Source organism: Geotrypetes seraphini, chromosome 3 (assembly GCF_902459505.1).
Source record: "Geotrypetes seraphini chromosome 3, aGeoSer1.1, whole genome shotgun sequence".
Taxonomy (NCBI): domain Eukaryota; kingdom Metazoa; phylum Chordata; class Amphibia; order Gymnophiona; family Dermophiidae; genus Geotrypetes; species Geotrypetes seraphini.
In genome coordinates this window covers 97057855-97073853 of record NC_047086.1, presented here as the reverse complement: position 1 = coordinate 97073853, position 15999 = coordinate 97057855, and the positions used below count along the sequence as shown (strand labels likewise).

General features: G+C 42.5%; 1 protein-coding gene and 1 long non-coding RNA gene across 2 annotated transcripts in view; one reads left to right on the top strand and one right to left on the bottom strand.

The window, feature by feature from the left end:
* DDX1 (DEAD-box helicase 1) overlaps positions 1-8442 on the bottom strand; it is a 194657-nt gene extending 186215 nt beyond the window's left edge. The window contains exon 1 of the mRNA XM_033936340.1: positions 8317-8442. Coding sequence (XP_033792231.1) covers positions 8317-8332 — 16 coding nt within the window. The 5' untranslated portion in view covers positions 8333-8442. The remainder of the gene's footprint in view (positions 1-8316) is intronic.
* LOC117356726 lies at positions 8062-12003 on the top strand. Its single transcript, XR_004538703.1, has 4 exons — positions 8062-9322; positions 9877-10065; positions 10161-10217; positions 10364-12003. It is a non-coding gene; the product is annotated as an uncharacterized LOC117356726 (long non-coding RNA).
* The last annotated feature ends 3996 nt before the right edge of the window (positions 12004-15999 follow it).

Sequence of the window (15999 nt, the reverse complement as noted above, 5' to 3'; positions counted from 1 at the left end):
GTGAGCACTAGAACACCAACACATACATTGTAAAACTAAACAAGCCAGATCCTGCACAGTCAATTGATACTGCAGTCAATGCCAACTGAAAACTATGTTCTTTTCATACAAACTGAACAGAGATACACCCACGCCCAATATGGAATAATCACAAACTAAAAATAGAAATATGTAGACAAAAGTTAAACTGAACCGCCAAGAAACCAGACTCTGCATACAATGTAACACAACAACACCACAAAAACAGTAACACATGTCCTCTAAAACTGTGCAAAATATAAAGACAGTAGATGTAAATTTGAAAAAACTGATACATAACAATCACCACTTTACAAATTAACAAATAAAAATAAAACAAATAATGAGAAATAAGAAAATACCATTTTATTGGACTAATCCAGTTTTCAATTAGCTTTCAGAGGCCAAATCTTTCTTCAGAACAGTACTGTTATGGTATCCTGTCCTGAGGAAAAGGGTTTAGTCCAAAAAAATTGCCTTATTTCTATTTCCTATTTATAAAATTTTATCAATACAGTTACAATACTACTTGATTCTATGTAAAGCAACAACAACAAAAATCTTTCTACCCTTTGTCGTTTCTGCTTTAATCATCTTCTCTTTGCTCTCTTCTTTCTATACAGCGTTTGTCCTCTCTCCCTTCCATACAACATCTGCCCTCAATTTGCCCCTTCCACCCAGCTTGTGCCCTCTCTCTCTACCCCTTTCATCTAATGTCCACCCTTTCTCTGCCCCCTGCATCCACTGTCCACCCTCTCTCTGTTGCATATGGCATCTTCCCTCTTTCTATGTCCATTCAATAAACTGTATATCCTGTGCCCTTTCTTTCCTTTGTACATGATTAATTTTGGCTTCACCCCCTCCCCTATGCTCTGGCATCTCTCTCTTCTCCTTTCCACTTCACCTCATGCCCTGGCATCTCCCTCCCATCTCTCACTCTGGCACCTCCTCTCCTTTCTTTCCCTCTGGTCTGGCATTTTGTCTCCTTTAATTTCCCTTCCTTTCCCCCATGCCCTGGCATCTCTCTCTTCTCCTTCCGTCTCCCCCTCCCACTCCATTATCTAGCATCTCTTCTCCTTCCTTTCTCTCCTTTCTTCCACCTGGTCTGACATCTGCCTCCTCCCATTCCCCCCAACATCTCTTCCCCCCTACATGGTCTGATAGCTCCTTTCCTTTCCTCCCATGGTCTTGGCATCTTTTTCCTCTCCCTTCCCTGGTCTTCCTTCTCCCCTCTCTCTCCCCAATTGGGTGCTGCAACAGCATCAGCAGCACTTCTCTTCCCCTCCTCCTCCCCAATTGGGTGCAGCAGCACTTCTCTTCCCCTTCCCAATTGGGTACTGCAGCATTTCTCTTCCCCCCCAAAAAAAAAAAATTGGGTGCAGCAGCAGAACATTTCTCTTCCCCCTCCCCTCCCCCATTGGGTGCAGCAGCATATCTCTTCCCCCTTCACCCCTTGGATGCAGCAGCAGCACTTCTCTCTTGCCCCCTTCCCAATTGGGTTCAGCAGCAGCATATCTCTTCCCCTCCCCCCATGGGTGCAGCAGCAGCAGTATTTCTCTTCCCATCTCTCCCATCGGGAGAGTCGCAAGCTTCCCTCCATCGCTGACCTCTTGCTGCTCTTCCTTACTTCGGCCCTTCCTCGTTGCCGGGTCCTGCCTTCGAGAAGCAAGGAAGAGCAGCAAGACAAGTTTTAACTTCCCTCTGTCTCTGACCTGTCTCCCTTAGCTTCCCTCCGTCGCTGACCTTAGCCCTAGCAAACTCATGTTCCAGGGCTCGAATGTGTGCGTGCCGACTTCTCTTCTCCTGCCCCCCGGAATGTAACTTCCAGTTTCGGAGGGAAGAGAAGGGAAGCTGGCATGCACACCTTAAAGCCCCAAAGTATGAGTTCGCTAAGGGCTAAGGTGGGAAATTGCCAAGCCAGTGAGAGGTGGGGGTTGTTTTTTTTTTTTTAAATTAAATGTTGAGCAGCGGCAGGATTCACGATAAATGGCAGCCAGGCGATCATCTAAATTATCCGGGCGCAGCGCCCGGCTGAAAGGCTCTAGGGCAGTGGTAGACAAACTCATTAGTCAAAAGAGCCAAAATCAGCAGTACGATTAAGATTTTTTTTTTGAGAGCCATACCCCGTGCTCGCTTGTGCTACAACGGCTACGTCAACCCGACTGACACCCCACTCGTCCGCACGCAGTCGAAATCGATTCATGGCAGAGACTAGAGAATGACAGGGGGAAAAATTTGTCTCTGTCCCCTCCCCGTCAGCTCGGTCCCTATCCCCACAAACCACCTGATTCCATCCACACAAGCCTTGAATTGTTTTTTATTGAAATTATTATATTAAAGTATAAAAAGAAACAATATTCTGTACAATTATCAATTTATAAATCAGCATCTTTTTCACACTCTCTCTTCCCCGTTTTCCTTCAGCGTCCTCAGCCTACTCTCTCTCCACTTTCCTTCAGCGGCACGCACATAAAAACAAGCAAGTAATTTTATATCATTTTCATTCTATTCATTCATAGAAATTAAAGTCTAAATAATGCCAGTCACATAACAAAACATGATTTTTTCAAAAATAATTCCCTGCACAGTCAAGCCTGCAAGGATTACTAGATGTCTTTCAGCAGCTCCCCTCCCTCCCTCCCCCTTACCTTCGTGGCCAAGTCAAAATGATCTAACAATAAAATTTTAAAAACACAAAGCACACTGTATGCAGAGAAAATGTTAATTATCATTTATACTCCGCGGGTTTTCAAAGAGGTCAAGGCAGATGACTTTATGCAAGGTCACCTCAGTAACAACTATACAAAAATAGACAAATATACCCCCTCCCTTTTTACTAAACCGTGATACCTGCGCTGAATACCCCACACTGCTCTCGATGCTCATAGGCTCCCTGCGCTAAAAACCGCAATTGCGGTTTAGTAAAAGGGGGCCATAGTGCAAAAATATAGACAGCATATATAAATTCTCAAAACGGATACATTTTGATCACTAAATTGAAAATAAAATCATTTTTCCTACCTTTGTTTGGTAATTTCATCAGTCTCTGGTTGCACTTTATTCTTCTGACTGTACATCCAATATTTCTTCTCTTCTTTCAGCCTCCTGTATGCTTCCTCTCCTCCAGACCTCATTCCCTTTCCCAACTTTTTCTTTCTTTCTGTATTTGTGTCCCCTTTCTTTCTTTCTTTCTCTCGCTCCATGCCCCTTTTCTTTATATCTGTCTTTCTCTCTCTGTGCCCCATTTCTTTCTTTCTTTCACCCTACCCCTTTCTTTCTCTCTCTCCGTGCCCCATTTTTTTTTTTTCTTTCTTTCTTTGTTTCACCCTGCCCCCTTTATTTCTTTCTGGCTCCCTATCCCCCCCACCCTTTCTCTCTTTTTCTCCCTGCCCTCCCCCATGCCACCGCCATTGGGAAACATGCTGCCACCGCCGCCGGGGAATAGGATGCCACTGCCGCCATTGGGAACAGACCGGCGCCAAGTTCTCCCTGCTTTTCTTCCCCACGGGACCGACCAACTCTCGCCACCCAACGTCAATTCTAACGTCGGAGAGGACGTTCCGGGCCAGCCAGGCAGCGATTGGCTGGCCCGGAACATCATCTCTGATGTCAGAATTGACGTCGGGTGGCAAGAATTGGTCGGCCCCGCGGGGAAGAGAAGCAAGGAGATCTCAGAACACGGCGCCGGTGGCTTGGGGAGGGCAGTGAGAAGGGAAGGGAAGCAGGTTGGGCACCCCTGCTGTAGATGAGCCGCACTCAAGTGACTAAAGAGCCGCAGTTTGCCGACCACTGCCCTAGCGAGAACACTGAAGGGTGGCCAGCTGTGCACCCCCTTGGGGCGTACACCCGGGGCGGACCGCCCCCCTTTGGTACGCCACTGTTTACAGGGGCTTCATTGCTTGCATCTTCCTTGGTGGATGTTTGAAGAGTCTTGCACCCCCTTGGAAATGGACTATTCTCATCTCTTCCGAGCACATGGGATCCTTTCCTATATTGATATTATTCTAATCTCTTGACAGCTACTTACAGCAGCAAAAGAGGTGAAAATGGGTCCCACTGAGATTTCAGATCATGCATGGGTGGGGCTGCATTAGCTTTGGGGGAACCCCAAGGGAGAGAATAGGGGATGGTGCTTTCCCTATCTCCTGTACAGATATGTATACTTCTAGGAGTACTTAACACAAAAATAGAAGGATTACCAGTACACTAATAGAGAACATTGGGATGAGCCCATCCTTATTTGGGAAACTGCAAAGGCAGTGTTAAGAGGGGAGATTTTGGCTTATGTGGCTCACCAAAAAAAGGTGCAGCTTATGGGCATTTACCACTTAGAGCAACGGGTGACCTCCTTGAGATGTTAAGTATGACCTTCAGGAATCCTTGTACCTCAAAACACAGTTATTAGAGACCCAACAGGCACTGAATGGACTCTTACATCAGGGGATGCAGAAAGTGGTGGCCTATTACAAATTCCAGTTATACCGATTCACCAAAAAAAGAAGCCAGTTGCTGGGAACGCCTGGTCAGACCACATATGGGGCAAGAGGGTATTAGCATGATTAGGGGCTCACAGGATATCCTCCATCATAAGAACGAGGAAATTAGTACAATCCTGAGGCACTCTCTCACAGCACTGTATACTTTACCAGGAGCTGAGGATCTGGATGGATATGTTTATTTAGATAGTGGACAGTTTAGGTAAATCCAAGCTAAGGACTCTGCTGTATTGGAGCAATCAATATTTGCTGATGAAGTGGATTGGGTTATTCGTTGTAGTCCCTTGGGAAAGGCGCCAGGGCCTGAAGGACTTAGAGGAAAATTATTATTATTACTTGTGGGGGAGGTTGCTTCATTGTTGGCAGAGGTTTTCATTTTGGGGGAGGCAAACAGTTTCTTGCCCAGATACTTAAGCTCAAATCATAGTGCTTCCGAAATTGGGGAGATTCGAATTTACTAGAATCGTATAGACTGATATCATCATTATTTAAGAAATCTCAGCCATACGAATAACAATTCGGAATGTATTTGCTTTGACAAATTTGTTTAAGAACTTCAGCCATACAATTAATGTAATCCGATATGTAATTCATCTGCTTCTGGCACATCATCTTGTTGTAAACCGCTTTGAACTGTAAAGGTATAGTGGGTTATAAAAAAAATTTGAATTTTATTAAAATTTTGAGGCCAAGCTCATGGTAGAGATCCTGGAAAATCATTTAGTGAGAGTGCTGCCTTCTCTGGTTTCTGAACAGCAAGGCTTGGCTGAGGACAGAAGTTGTGCAGTTTCTTCCTCTGTAATTTCAAGGAAAGAAGAAAAGTCAGCGATAGGTGAAGAAGGGTTGAAAGGGTGCAGGAACTTCCCAAGTTGCTTGGGTGAAGGAACAAGGGATGGTGTGAGCTTGAATGTCAGGAGAGTGTATGGCGTAAAGGGGAGAAGGATGTGATTTTGCGGCAAATTCAAGGGTGATCTTGTGAACCTCGTCATGAAAGTATTCAGCCATCACCTGGAGAGAGAGAGATGGAGGGGGTGGGGGGGCGCTTTGAGGAGGGAGTTCAGTCAGTGTGGCAAAGAGACAGCATAGGTTGGAAGAAAAGTAGTTGGTTAATTGTATGTAGTAGTCTTGTTTGACCAGTGTAAATTTGAAGTGAAAGAAGTCAGCATGTGTGCAAGATTTGAGCCAAAGGTGCTCGGCACAGTGGGTACAGGAATGTAAGTAACAAATATTGGGAGCGAGCCAAGGTTGAGGTTTGCTACGCCTGATAGTGCGGGACCAGGGGGAGCAAGAGTGTCCAGAGGAGAGAACAGAAGTGTACAACGAGACAGCCTCATGGACTGACTTGTTAACATAGGAGAGGAGAGGTGAACAATGGTTGAGAACGTGGAAGGATTGAGGGCTTGAAGATTTCAAAACCCGTTAGTGGTGACTGGGCATGGCTGAGGGGGAGGGTGATTAATTGTGAAGGTTATCAGATGATCAGAGAAGGGGAGCAGCAAGGTAGAGAGAGAGCAGTTGGAGAAGAAAACAAGATCAAGGCAGTGGCCATATCAATGAGTGGGAGTAGCTGAGCATAGATGGAGGACGAATGAGGAGATTAAGGCAAGAAACTTAGAGGCATAAATGTTGGAGGGATCTTCAGGGTGAATGTTAAAATCCACAAGAAGGGAGGGAGAAGATGAATCAAGGAAGTTGGACAGCCAGGAGTCAAATTCGGTGAGACAAGAGGAAGGGTTACTTGTTGGGAGGATGATAAATGACCACTATTCAGAGAAGTAGAAGAGTGAATCGACAGACAGAGCAGACTTCAAATGAGGAAAGGCTGGGTGATTTGAGGTGAGAGAAGAGGTTGGAATCTGTAAGAAGGAGAGAGAAGCAGCCCAACACCTCTGCCTCAACCAGTAGGGCGTACAATATGGGATAAGCACCACTGGAGAGGGCCTCAGCTGCAGTTGAGTACTCAGTGCCACCCTGATGACCCAAAGAAACTGACCAAATTCTTCTGACAAGACCAACCACAACTGAAACCATGCTGTGTTGGATCCTATAATTCACTTGATTCCAAAAACTGCAGTACTCTTTTATAGAAACTCTATTCAATTATTCACCATCTTTTTCACAGTCCCTTTTTAACAATGAATAAATTAAGAAAATCATTGATATACCTTATTTCACACATACCAAAGTTGTTTTCACTTTATATACCCATGTCTCCTAATTTCCCAAATGATACACCCCTACCTCATAAACTCAAATTTTTTTAAGTTGCCATGATGTCTTAAGTAGGGTTACCACATTTATTTATTTGTTCAATTTTCTATATCGTTCTCCCTGGGGAGTTTATAACAGTTTACATTAATTTATTCAAGTACTCAAGCATTTTTCCCTGTCTGTCCTGGCAGGCTCACAATCTATCTAATGTACCTGGGGCAATGGGGGGATTAAGTGACTTGCCCAGGGTCACAAGGAGCAGCAAGAGTTTGAACCCACAGCCTCAGGATTATCATATGGCTCCAGCCAAAGAGGACAAATCGAGATATCCAGATTTTACTTCCATTGACAGCAATGGAAGTAAAATCCAGATGTCTTAATCTATCCTCTTTTCTGGAGCCATATGATAATCTTATTTAAGTAATATACTGGCTCAAAGCAAAAACTTTTACTGAAAGTGTTATTTTATTTTTGAAATGAGATACTATTGTACAGGTATATCTGAACATTAAGACTGCATGACTCATATTCCGCAAGAGCTGCTATCATCACGTTACTCCTCTCAGTTAGGGTGCTGGTCTTAGACCAGAGGGCCGCCGCGTGAGCGGACTGCTGGGCATGATGGACCACTGGTCTGACTCAGCAGTGGCAATTCTTATGTTCTAAAGTCACTTCATTGGCTTCCCATCCATTTCCAAATATAAATCAAACTGGTCTTACTGATCTACAAATGCATTCACTCAGCTGCCCCTCATTTTCTCTCTTCAGTTCTCTCCCCCCTCTCCTCCTCCACCCCCCAGCTCTGTTCAACAGGTAAGCCCCTCCTATCTGTGCCCTTCTCTTTCTTTGCCCACTCCAGACTCCACCCTGTCTTGACAGGGTCCATCTCTGGCAGTGTTCAAGTCCAAGTTTAAAGCCCACCTCTTTGAAACTCCTAACAACTCCCAACTCTTCCCATCTTAAATTCTGCATCCCCAACCCTCTATTTCATGTCTGTCTGTCCAAGTTAGATTGTAAACTCTTCGGAAAAGGGACTATAATGTCAAAATGTACAGCGCTGCGTAAACCCTTAGCGCTACATAAGTGTTAAATAGCACTTAGTAAGGCTCTGCCTATAGCCGCCCGCTCCGATTTTTTTTCCATAGGCTGCCACGCTCCAGTCGTTAACAGCATGCAGCCCAAGGAAAGTACGTTGTGTATGCTGACTGAACACACTGGTCAGCAATCGCAGAATGACGTCACCAGACTACATCCAATACAGAAGAACTACATTCATTCCCTATGACGAACTCAGCAACCAAAGTTGGGCAACAACAAAAAAAAATAGTTCCACTCTTAACACAGCCAGCTGCAAACGTGGAGATGCGGATGCAGCACCGCTTCCCCTTCCCGGGGGGCTGAGGCCCATACCATCAAGTCCGTGCATACAGTGGAGAGCGGGGGATGTCCTGGTGTTCACCAACCACTGCAGCCCGGCAGAAAAAGAGCGCAAGAAAGGAAGGGGGAATGGGATGCATTATTTACTTTCTTTCCCCTTCACTAAAGCCTAGGCTATGAACGCCCAGTTCGCAACAGGTGAACGGTTTCTTACCTCCGAAAGCCGCCATGTCTGCCGACTCTTCGCGTTCCCCTCACCGGAAACAAGAGAGTGCGCTTCTCTAGTGCCCCGGATGTTAACGGTGAAAGGAGGAGACTTTGCTGCCCCTGACAAGAAAAGGGTGAGGGGGGGAACTGAGAGAGTGTTGTACATGCACGCATGCGCACTGTCGGCTCCAGTTTCAGCCACTCATAGCACGGCAAAGCAAGGCATCGCAAGGCTGGCACGGCAGTGAGTGGGCTAACGTACTCACCATAGGAGATTGCAGAACCTTTGCATTCGCAGTTCTAACTGGGAGACAGCAGCCCAAGCTCCATGTATATATATATAAACTAAATTGGGATTGAGAGCTCAGAGATTAAGGGGGGTGGGGAAAAGATGTCCTGATGTCATTTCTGCAGAAAAATTATTTATTTGGTGGGAAAATGAATTACTTTCCTGGAGATGAACCCTTTAAGAAACCTCATGTCAAATTAAGGGATTAATAAGTATAAACAATTCATCAGCTGTTAGAACTTTAACTCACTGAGAGTGGATTGGGAATATAGGACAAAAGTAGTTGTCAAACAGATGTTGGTTTCTGCTGAAGTAAACAAAATTTTGTAAAGAAAAAGCATGACAGTCCCACCTAGTGAGACTAATTTATAACTGAGAAAACAGTATTACATGTGAAAACTGAAAACACAACATGTCCTCCTGTTGGCCTTCTCACAGGTTCCTGCACAACAATATAAAATAAACAGTTAATGGTACTGTGGTACATCAATACAGAAATTCACAGTAGTAGATTGCACTTGCAGACACTTTTCTCCAGATGGTGAAATTGAGTTTATAATTTACTGCACATGTGCAATAATCCCAAATCAGTCCCTGAATTATAATGTCAGAGCAACAACCGATGGAGGGGTACAGAGCAGTTTTACCTTCCCGCCTATGGTTCCACCATCAATGGTTCTACAGGGACGAGAATGGGAGGGCCTGGGAAGCCATCTTATCAGAGGTAAGCTCCATTGCACATGAGGTTACTGTACCACATCTTTTAAAAACTGAACCCTTTTTAAGTACAATATAATAATTGTAATAAATAATCATATTTTCTTCATTTTGATTAGCCAAAACTTTAATCTGAGTTTATGTGTTTAATTGAGTAAATAAGAAAATGGAAAACGACTCCCACCTGTCCTATGGTGGAAACTCAATTCTGCAGGACTCTGAATTGTGTATATTTATTGTTCTTTCCTTCTTATTGTTCACATAAGGATGTCACCTTTATTCATTTGTTATGAACCTCTTTAGACCTTATGTTTGTGATAGTGGTAGAAGACAGGTTTGATGATTTGTATGCAACAGAGAAAGAACTTTACTCACTTCAAAACTATTCCTAACATCAGTTTTTAGGAATATTTACAGCACTGCACGTGTTAGGATCTAAAATGACCTGCTTGACAAAGAACAAGATTTTTTGTTTCAGATCTCATCAGCCATTTTGATATGCTATTGCTAAAGCTGAACTGAATCACACATACAGTTGTTGACTATTATGTTTTAACCTAGGGGTCTGAAACCAATGTAGTGCTGCGTGTGAGACAGACTGAGGGGCCACTTCAGGAGCCAACTTTGCCACGACATGCATCAAGGCCATACATCAGAAACACACCAATGCCTCTTATACTTCAAGTCTACCCAGATGGCCGGTATCGAGATGAAAGTAGCAGATTTTGGGTGGTTGCATCAGAAGAAATTGTAAGCTGCAGTGTAGTATGGGATTGTCAGATGACCCAAATACATTGATTCCCAAACTGACCTTTGAACTCATGTTTCCTATTGTCCTTTCACAGCTAAATGGAGGTGCACTACAATTAATTCTCCATCACACAGAGGGAGAGGATGAATGAGTAAGTCAGCATCAGAGCATCTCAGCAGAGTACAGACTGATATACACTCACTTGTCTACTGCCTAGTGCAATTTTTTTTATTGTAACTTCATTCTTCAGTACCTGTATTACAGCAAAGCTAATCAGATGTTTTTTTTCTCTTTCAGGAGGTATCTAGCTGGTAACACTTGTGTTATGCCAACAGATCAGATGAGAAGGGGCAATACTACTTTATTTTTACATTTGGCACTTTGTTTTGTGTTGTATTCTGTGAATGACTACAGTTTGGGAAAGATGCTTCAGTTCTTATTTTTTGCTTATTTTTAACTCCATCCAGTACAAATGCAGAAAATATACTAAACTGCATATGTGCAGTTTAGAAAATACAGAGAAGGCCCAAAAGTAACCCTTATGCATTTGGAAAGTTGAACATTATAATGATTACTCAAAAAGCCAAGTTTTAAGCAGTGTGATAAAATAATGAAGAACAAAAAACTGGAATCTTTAATTATAGCTTTCATAACTTCCAGCATTTGAGACCCATAAATAGGTTTTATTAAACAGGGATGTGTAAAAAGAGCAAGCCTAGTACATCTTAGAAACAGATTTTAAGCACAGTTATAAGGCAGCAGAGCCTGGAGATCACTAGAGTATAGTTAGAGAGTAAGTGAGGTTACTGTTTGGAAAAGACCCTCATTGTAATGTGATCCCTCAGTGATGCTTTCAAAACCTGTTCATTGTTTGTTATCTATAAGCTGAACAGGTTTTGAAAACATCAGTGGATGGCTGAGGTTACAATGAGGGTCTTGTAAGCTGTCCACTGATGCTTTCAAAACCTGTTCAGCTTGTAGATTACAAACATTTTTCAATAAAAATACCTCGACTTAAAAATAAAATTAAAAAACCTGCTCAGCTTAAGTTTCTGATTATCCACAGAATTTCCAGGGTCCAGATGTATCAGGCATTTAACAGCAGACACAAAATGAAGCCTAAAAGGCCTAATGACCCATTTACTTACAACCTAAGACTTAAGAGATGTTGCTGTAGTTTGAGAGTATGCCTACTATAGATTGGAATTAATTAATTAGGTTGCTAGCCAAGCTGTAAAATTATCTGAACAGTACAGAATCAGATTTAAGTTCTCCATTACCACTAAGAAAAGGAGTCGGGATATGGGAAGGGGGTTTGTTGTTGGAATTCTTCTACATGAATAGGAAATATATGATAGGGAAATCTTTTATGAATGGGGCACACTGTACATGTTTTTGGACTCGAGAGGTGGATAGAAGGGAGGGTTTGATGTTGGGTTATTGATAGTCACTTCTGGTTGTTCAACAGAAGTGATGTATAGATTAGAGCAAATAAATAAATAATACAATCCAAGAGAGGAGAACAGAGGCCTTACTCTAAAGCAAAAGAAATAGTAAACAAAGGTTACATGCAAAGACATTCTATATCATGCAGGATTCTAAGATAGGGTTTACTGCACATAGGGACATAAATGCACTATTTCATTCTATATCCACAACAAACTCTTATTTCATATTATATGTCTCTATCTACTTATCCAAATGTATATATTTATGTATATAGACATATATTAATATGTATATGTACACAATAAAATATACACATATATACAAATGTATATTAAATATATGCATAGCTGGTAAATGTATACATACATTTAGTGGCAGATGAAAATTTTATTTCAATAGTTTTATTTGTATAAAGTACAGTGTGAGAACAAAGCTTTATTTTTCTAATAGAGAGTTAATTCTGTGCATGTGAAAGATTATGTATTTCTTGTAATAAAACACTGTTATAACATTCATACTGCAAGACTTTTCTCTGAACTCACTTCATTATACATTTAAGTATTGCTACTTCTGTAGGCATCTCTTAGACTGTAAGGTGGCAATTCTATAAATTGGCGCTAAGATTTAGGTGCTCTAGTAATGTGCATGCAATAGCATGTAATGCCAATCTATAGCAGCATCTCAGTGCCAAAATTCTGTTACAGAATATGAGTGTAAATCAGCAGGCAATAGCACTGTAACAAGATACTATTATGAAAAATGCATGTCTCTAATATCAAAAGTAAACGTAAGCATGAGTACTGAGTCAAATTTATATGATTCTGTTTGCGGGATGACGTCAATAATATCAAATAAAAAGAACAAAAGGATGTTATTATTTAAAATAACACTTAAAAGCCTGAAAGAAAACAAATGAAATAAATTAAACCTACAAAAAAAACAAACAACAAAATGTGTGCAAAAGATACATCAGACTTCTACGAACACGGTGGTGTCTACCACGATGTTCACAAGAAAACTATGAGTGAAGGAGTAAACACCACACGGCCGGTGTAAAAGACAAACATGGTCCTGCAAAAGGAGTTTAAAATATATAGAAAATATATGTAAAAAAATAAGTAAATACTTGACACCTCACTTAATATAAAATATACATTATATGTATATACAATATATATGCACATGTATACATCCAAAATTAAAAATGTGTGGGGCTCATAATCAAAACTTAAATACATGTACATCTAAATATCAGTGCAAGTTGGCACTTGGTCGTCCAAGTGCCAACAATCGAAACGGCTTTTTGGATGTATCCAGAGACTTTTTAGGTCTCTGAATCCCGCTGTGTGCCCAGAGCTGAAAGGGGCATTTCTGGAGGAGTAGTTAGGGTGTATTGTGGGCCAACCTAGACTTAGTCATCTTGCAGGGATAACTGAATGTTTGACCAGACTTCTTAGGTGAAACATATACGTTGTGAGTTAGATGTTGTAAAAGCAAGTATAAGTGCCAAAAAGATATCTAAAGTGACCGGATAACCACTGCAGGGACAAAGTAAAGACCCACACACATTCCCCCCGTATTCACTAACCCCGTCAAACCTCCCCCCCAAAGTTCAGAATAAAAACATACATACCTGCCTCCAGAGCATCAGCACCTAGTATAGGAAAGTCAAGTAGAGCTGCACAGAGGTGGTTTAAGTAGTCTGGAGGGTGGGCTACTGAACCATAGAGAGGAGGACCCAGGCCCATAAGCCACTCTAACCAGTGGATTAATGGTGGAAAATGTGAGCCCACCAACCCCCCCCCCCAATCCTACTGTACTGCCATATAGGTGCCACCTGCAGCCATAAGGATTATTGAGGTTGTAGACAGCTGGATATAGTGGGTTTGGGGGGTATTTGTGGAGGCTCACCATTACTGGTGAGAGGTGAGAGGTTTATGTAGCACCCTTTTTGTGAAGTTCAGAGTAGTGCCTTATAAGGTGCCCCTCTGCTCTGTTGCCATGTGTGAGTGGCCAGTCCATCACAATGCTGACCCCTCCCACATCCAAAAGGTCTTCTTCTGTGACTTGGATGACTTTTTGGTCAAGAATGTGGTATAAAGATAGACGAAGTGGCGGTCTGGATGATCAAATGCCTAGACGTACAGAGAGACAATTAAAAAAAAAATAAAAATTTTAGACATACTTTTTGAGAATGGACAATTTGCTACTGCCAACTTTGGGCAACTAGTGCCCTGTGTCCAAATCAGACCTAGATGTTTCTTTTGATTATGGCCCTCCACATGTCTACAGTGAAAACAATCTACCGATGAAAACAAAAACTGTGGAGATAATTTATTAAACACTGACTTATAAAACCATGAAAATTCAATTAGAAAAGTACAATGCTAAAAAATGCTAAGGTTAGCATTTTTTTTGCTACTTCAGCTTGTCTGTGGTGTTCTTTGCTCACACATTTAAAGACAATAGACTGTTTTCAGTCCAATTCTTTATATGTGAGTTTGTAAACCATTGGACCCCCTGAGGAAGGCGTGTTTGCCGAAACACGGACCGTGTAGGGTCCGGGTGGATTTTTATCACCATATTTTGTAGCATTGTACTTTTTTAATTAAATTTTCATGGTTTTATATGTCAGTGTTTAATAAATTATCTCCAGAACATCTGTATCCACAGTTTTTGTTTTCATCGGTGGATTGTTTTCACTGTGGATCATCAGTCTCCCCATTTTTCTTTGTTGTCCTCCACATGTCTAAAAAGAAAACAAAGGCATACACTCAGATAGGTTCTGTATAGGATGCCAGTCTCAGCAGCTGCATAAGAAACAGCTGAGAATCACACACCGGCGTCCTATACAGAATCATGTCTGTCTGTAGAAACAGACGCCTTATCCCCTGATTCTGTAACCAGTGCCCAGATACAGAATTGTGCCTGCATGATTAAGGGATCCGTTGCTTCAGCTGATTGCGGCAAAGGGATACCTGATTCACTAACCTGCTCAATCGTGCCCGATACGTGGCAAGCCGACAAATTCACGAAGGGCCAGAATGCAAATGGGGGCAATCAGAGGAACGCCCCCACACTGACCACACGGATTGCTAGTGAGCGATCCTGATGCATGCACATACCATCTGCTGTAGTTGCAGATTGCAGAATAAGCTTGCCTTGGGGTCTGTTTGGTCCTCTAGATGCAGGTTGATGTCACCAAGTATTATTAGATTTGGGAACAAGGTTGAGACATCTGAGATGAGATTGCAGATTTTTTCTTCCACCGTGGTCCAGTTACCTAACAGTCAGCAAATTAGTAATATGCCTAGATCTTTTCCATCTTTGTGGTTAGGGCTACTGCAAAGCATGTATTCTTGATCAGTGTTCTTCAACCACCGGTCCATGGACCAGTGCCGGTCCACAGAAATTTCCTGCCGGTCCACAGGGCCAGCATGTGCATCAGGCCCAAAACAGTGTTCTTCAACCACCGGTCCACAGTGCGATCGATGCGGCGTTATCTTTGAGCCAGCTCCCTCTTCCTCACTGATTCAGTGCAGAAAGCCACAGGCAGTGGCTCCTACGCACGTCCTGCGCCTGAACCGGAAGCCTTCTCTCTGACATGTTGTTAATAAGATTATATTGTGTATCTGTGAAAAATGAATGGAAAAAATAGTGTTAGAATTAGTACTATTATGGGGGCGGGGTCTGGGGTGGAGATTGAGTAGAGATGGGCAGGGTCTGGCCCACGACTTAGCCCAGTGTTCTTCAACCGCCGGTCCACAGACTGATGCCGGTCCACAGAATAATTCTTTAATTTCTGCCGGTCCATAGGTGTAAAAAGGTTGAAAAACACTGTTCTAGATTTTGGTCTGCTCTATTGTCGATATGTCTGAGTGAGAGTGTTGACCTGTATATCCTCATTCAGTCTTCAGCTATGCTCCACTACCCCCATGTACCACAATGGCCACTATCTTGATCTCGTCCTCTTCTCTAACTCCTCAATTGCCAACTTTTCCACCTCAATTCTTCTGCTCTCTTGACCATAATCTGATAATCTTCACAACTCAATACCCTCCCTCTCAGACATGACTGATCCTCACCTATAGATTCATGAATCTTCAGTCTATTGACCTGTGCATTCTCTTCACTATGGTTTCCCCCCTCCTCTCAACACTACACTATGTAAATCGGTCAATGAAGCAATCTCTTCTTAATACTATTCTCTCCTCTGCTCTTGACACCCTTGCTCCTCCTATGTCATATCCTGTAAGGTATGCCAAATCCCAGCCATGACTGACCTCTGTGATCTACTACCATTCCTATGCCCGATTTGCAGAACATCACTGGCTGAAATCCTGCGCTCATGCGGTCTTTGTTCACTTCAAATTCCTACTGACCTCCTTCCAATCTGCCCTTTTGCTTGCAAAACAAGACTACTATGCCCGCTAAACTGATTCTCTTGTATCCAACCTTCGCTGTTTCTTTGTCACACTCAGCTA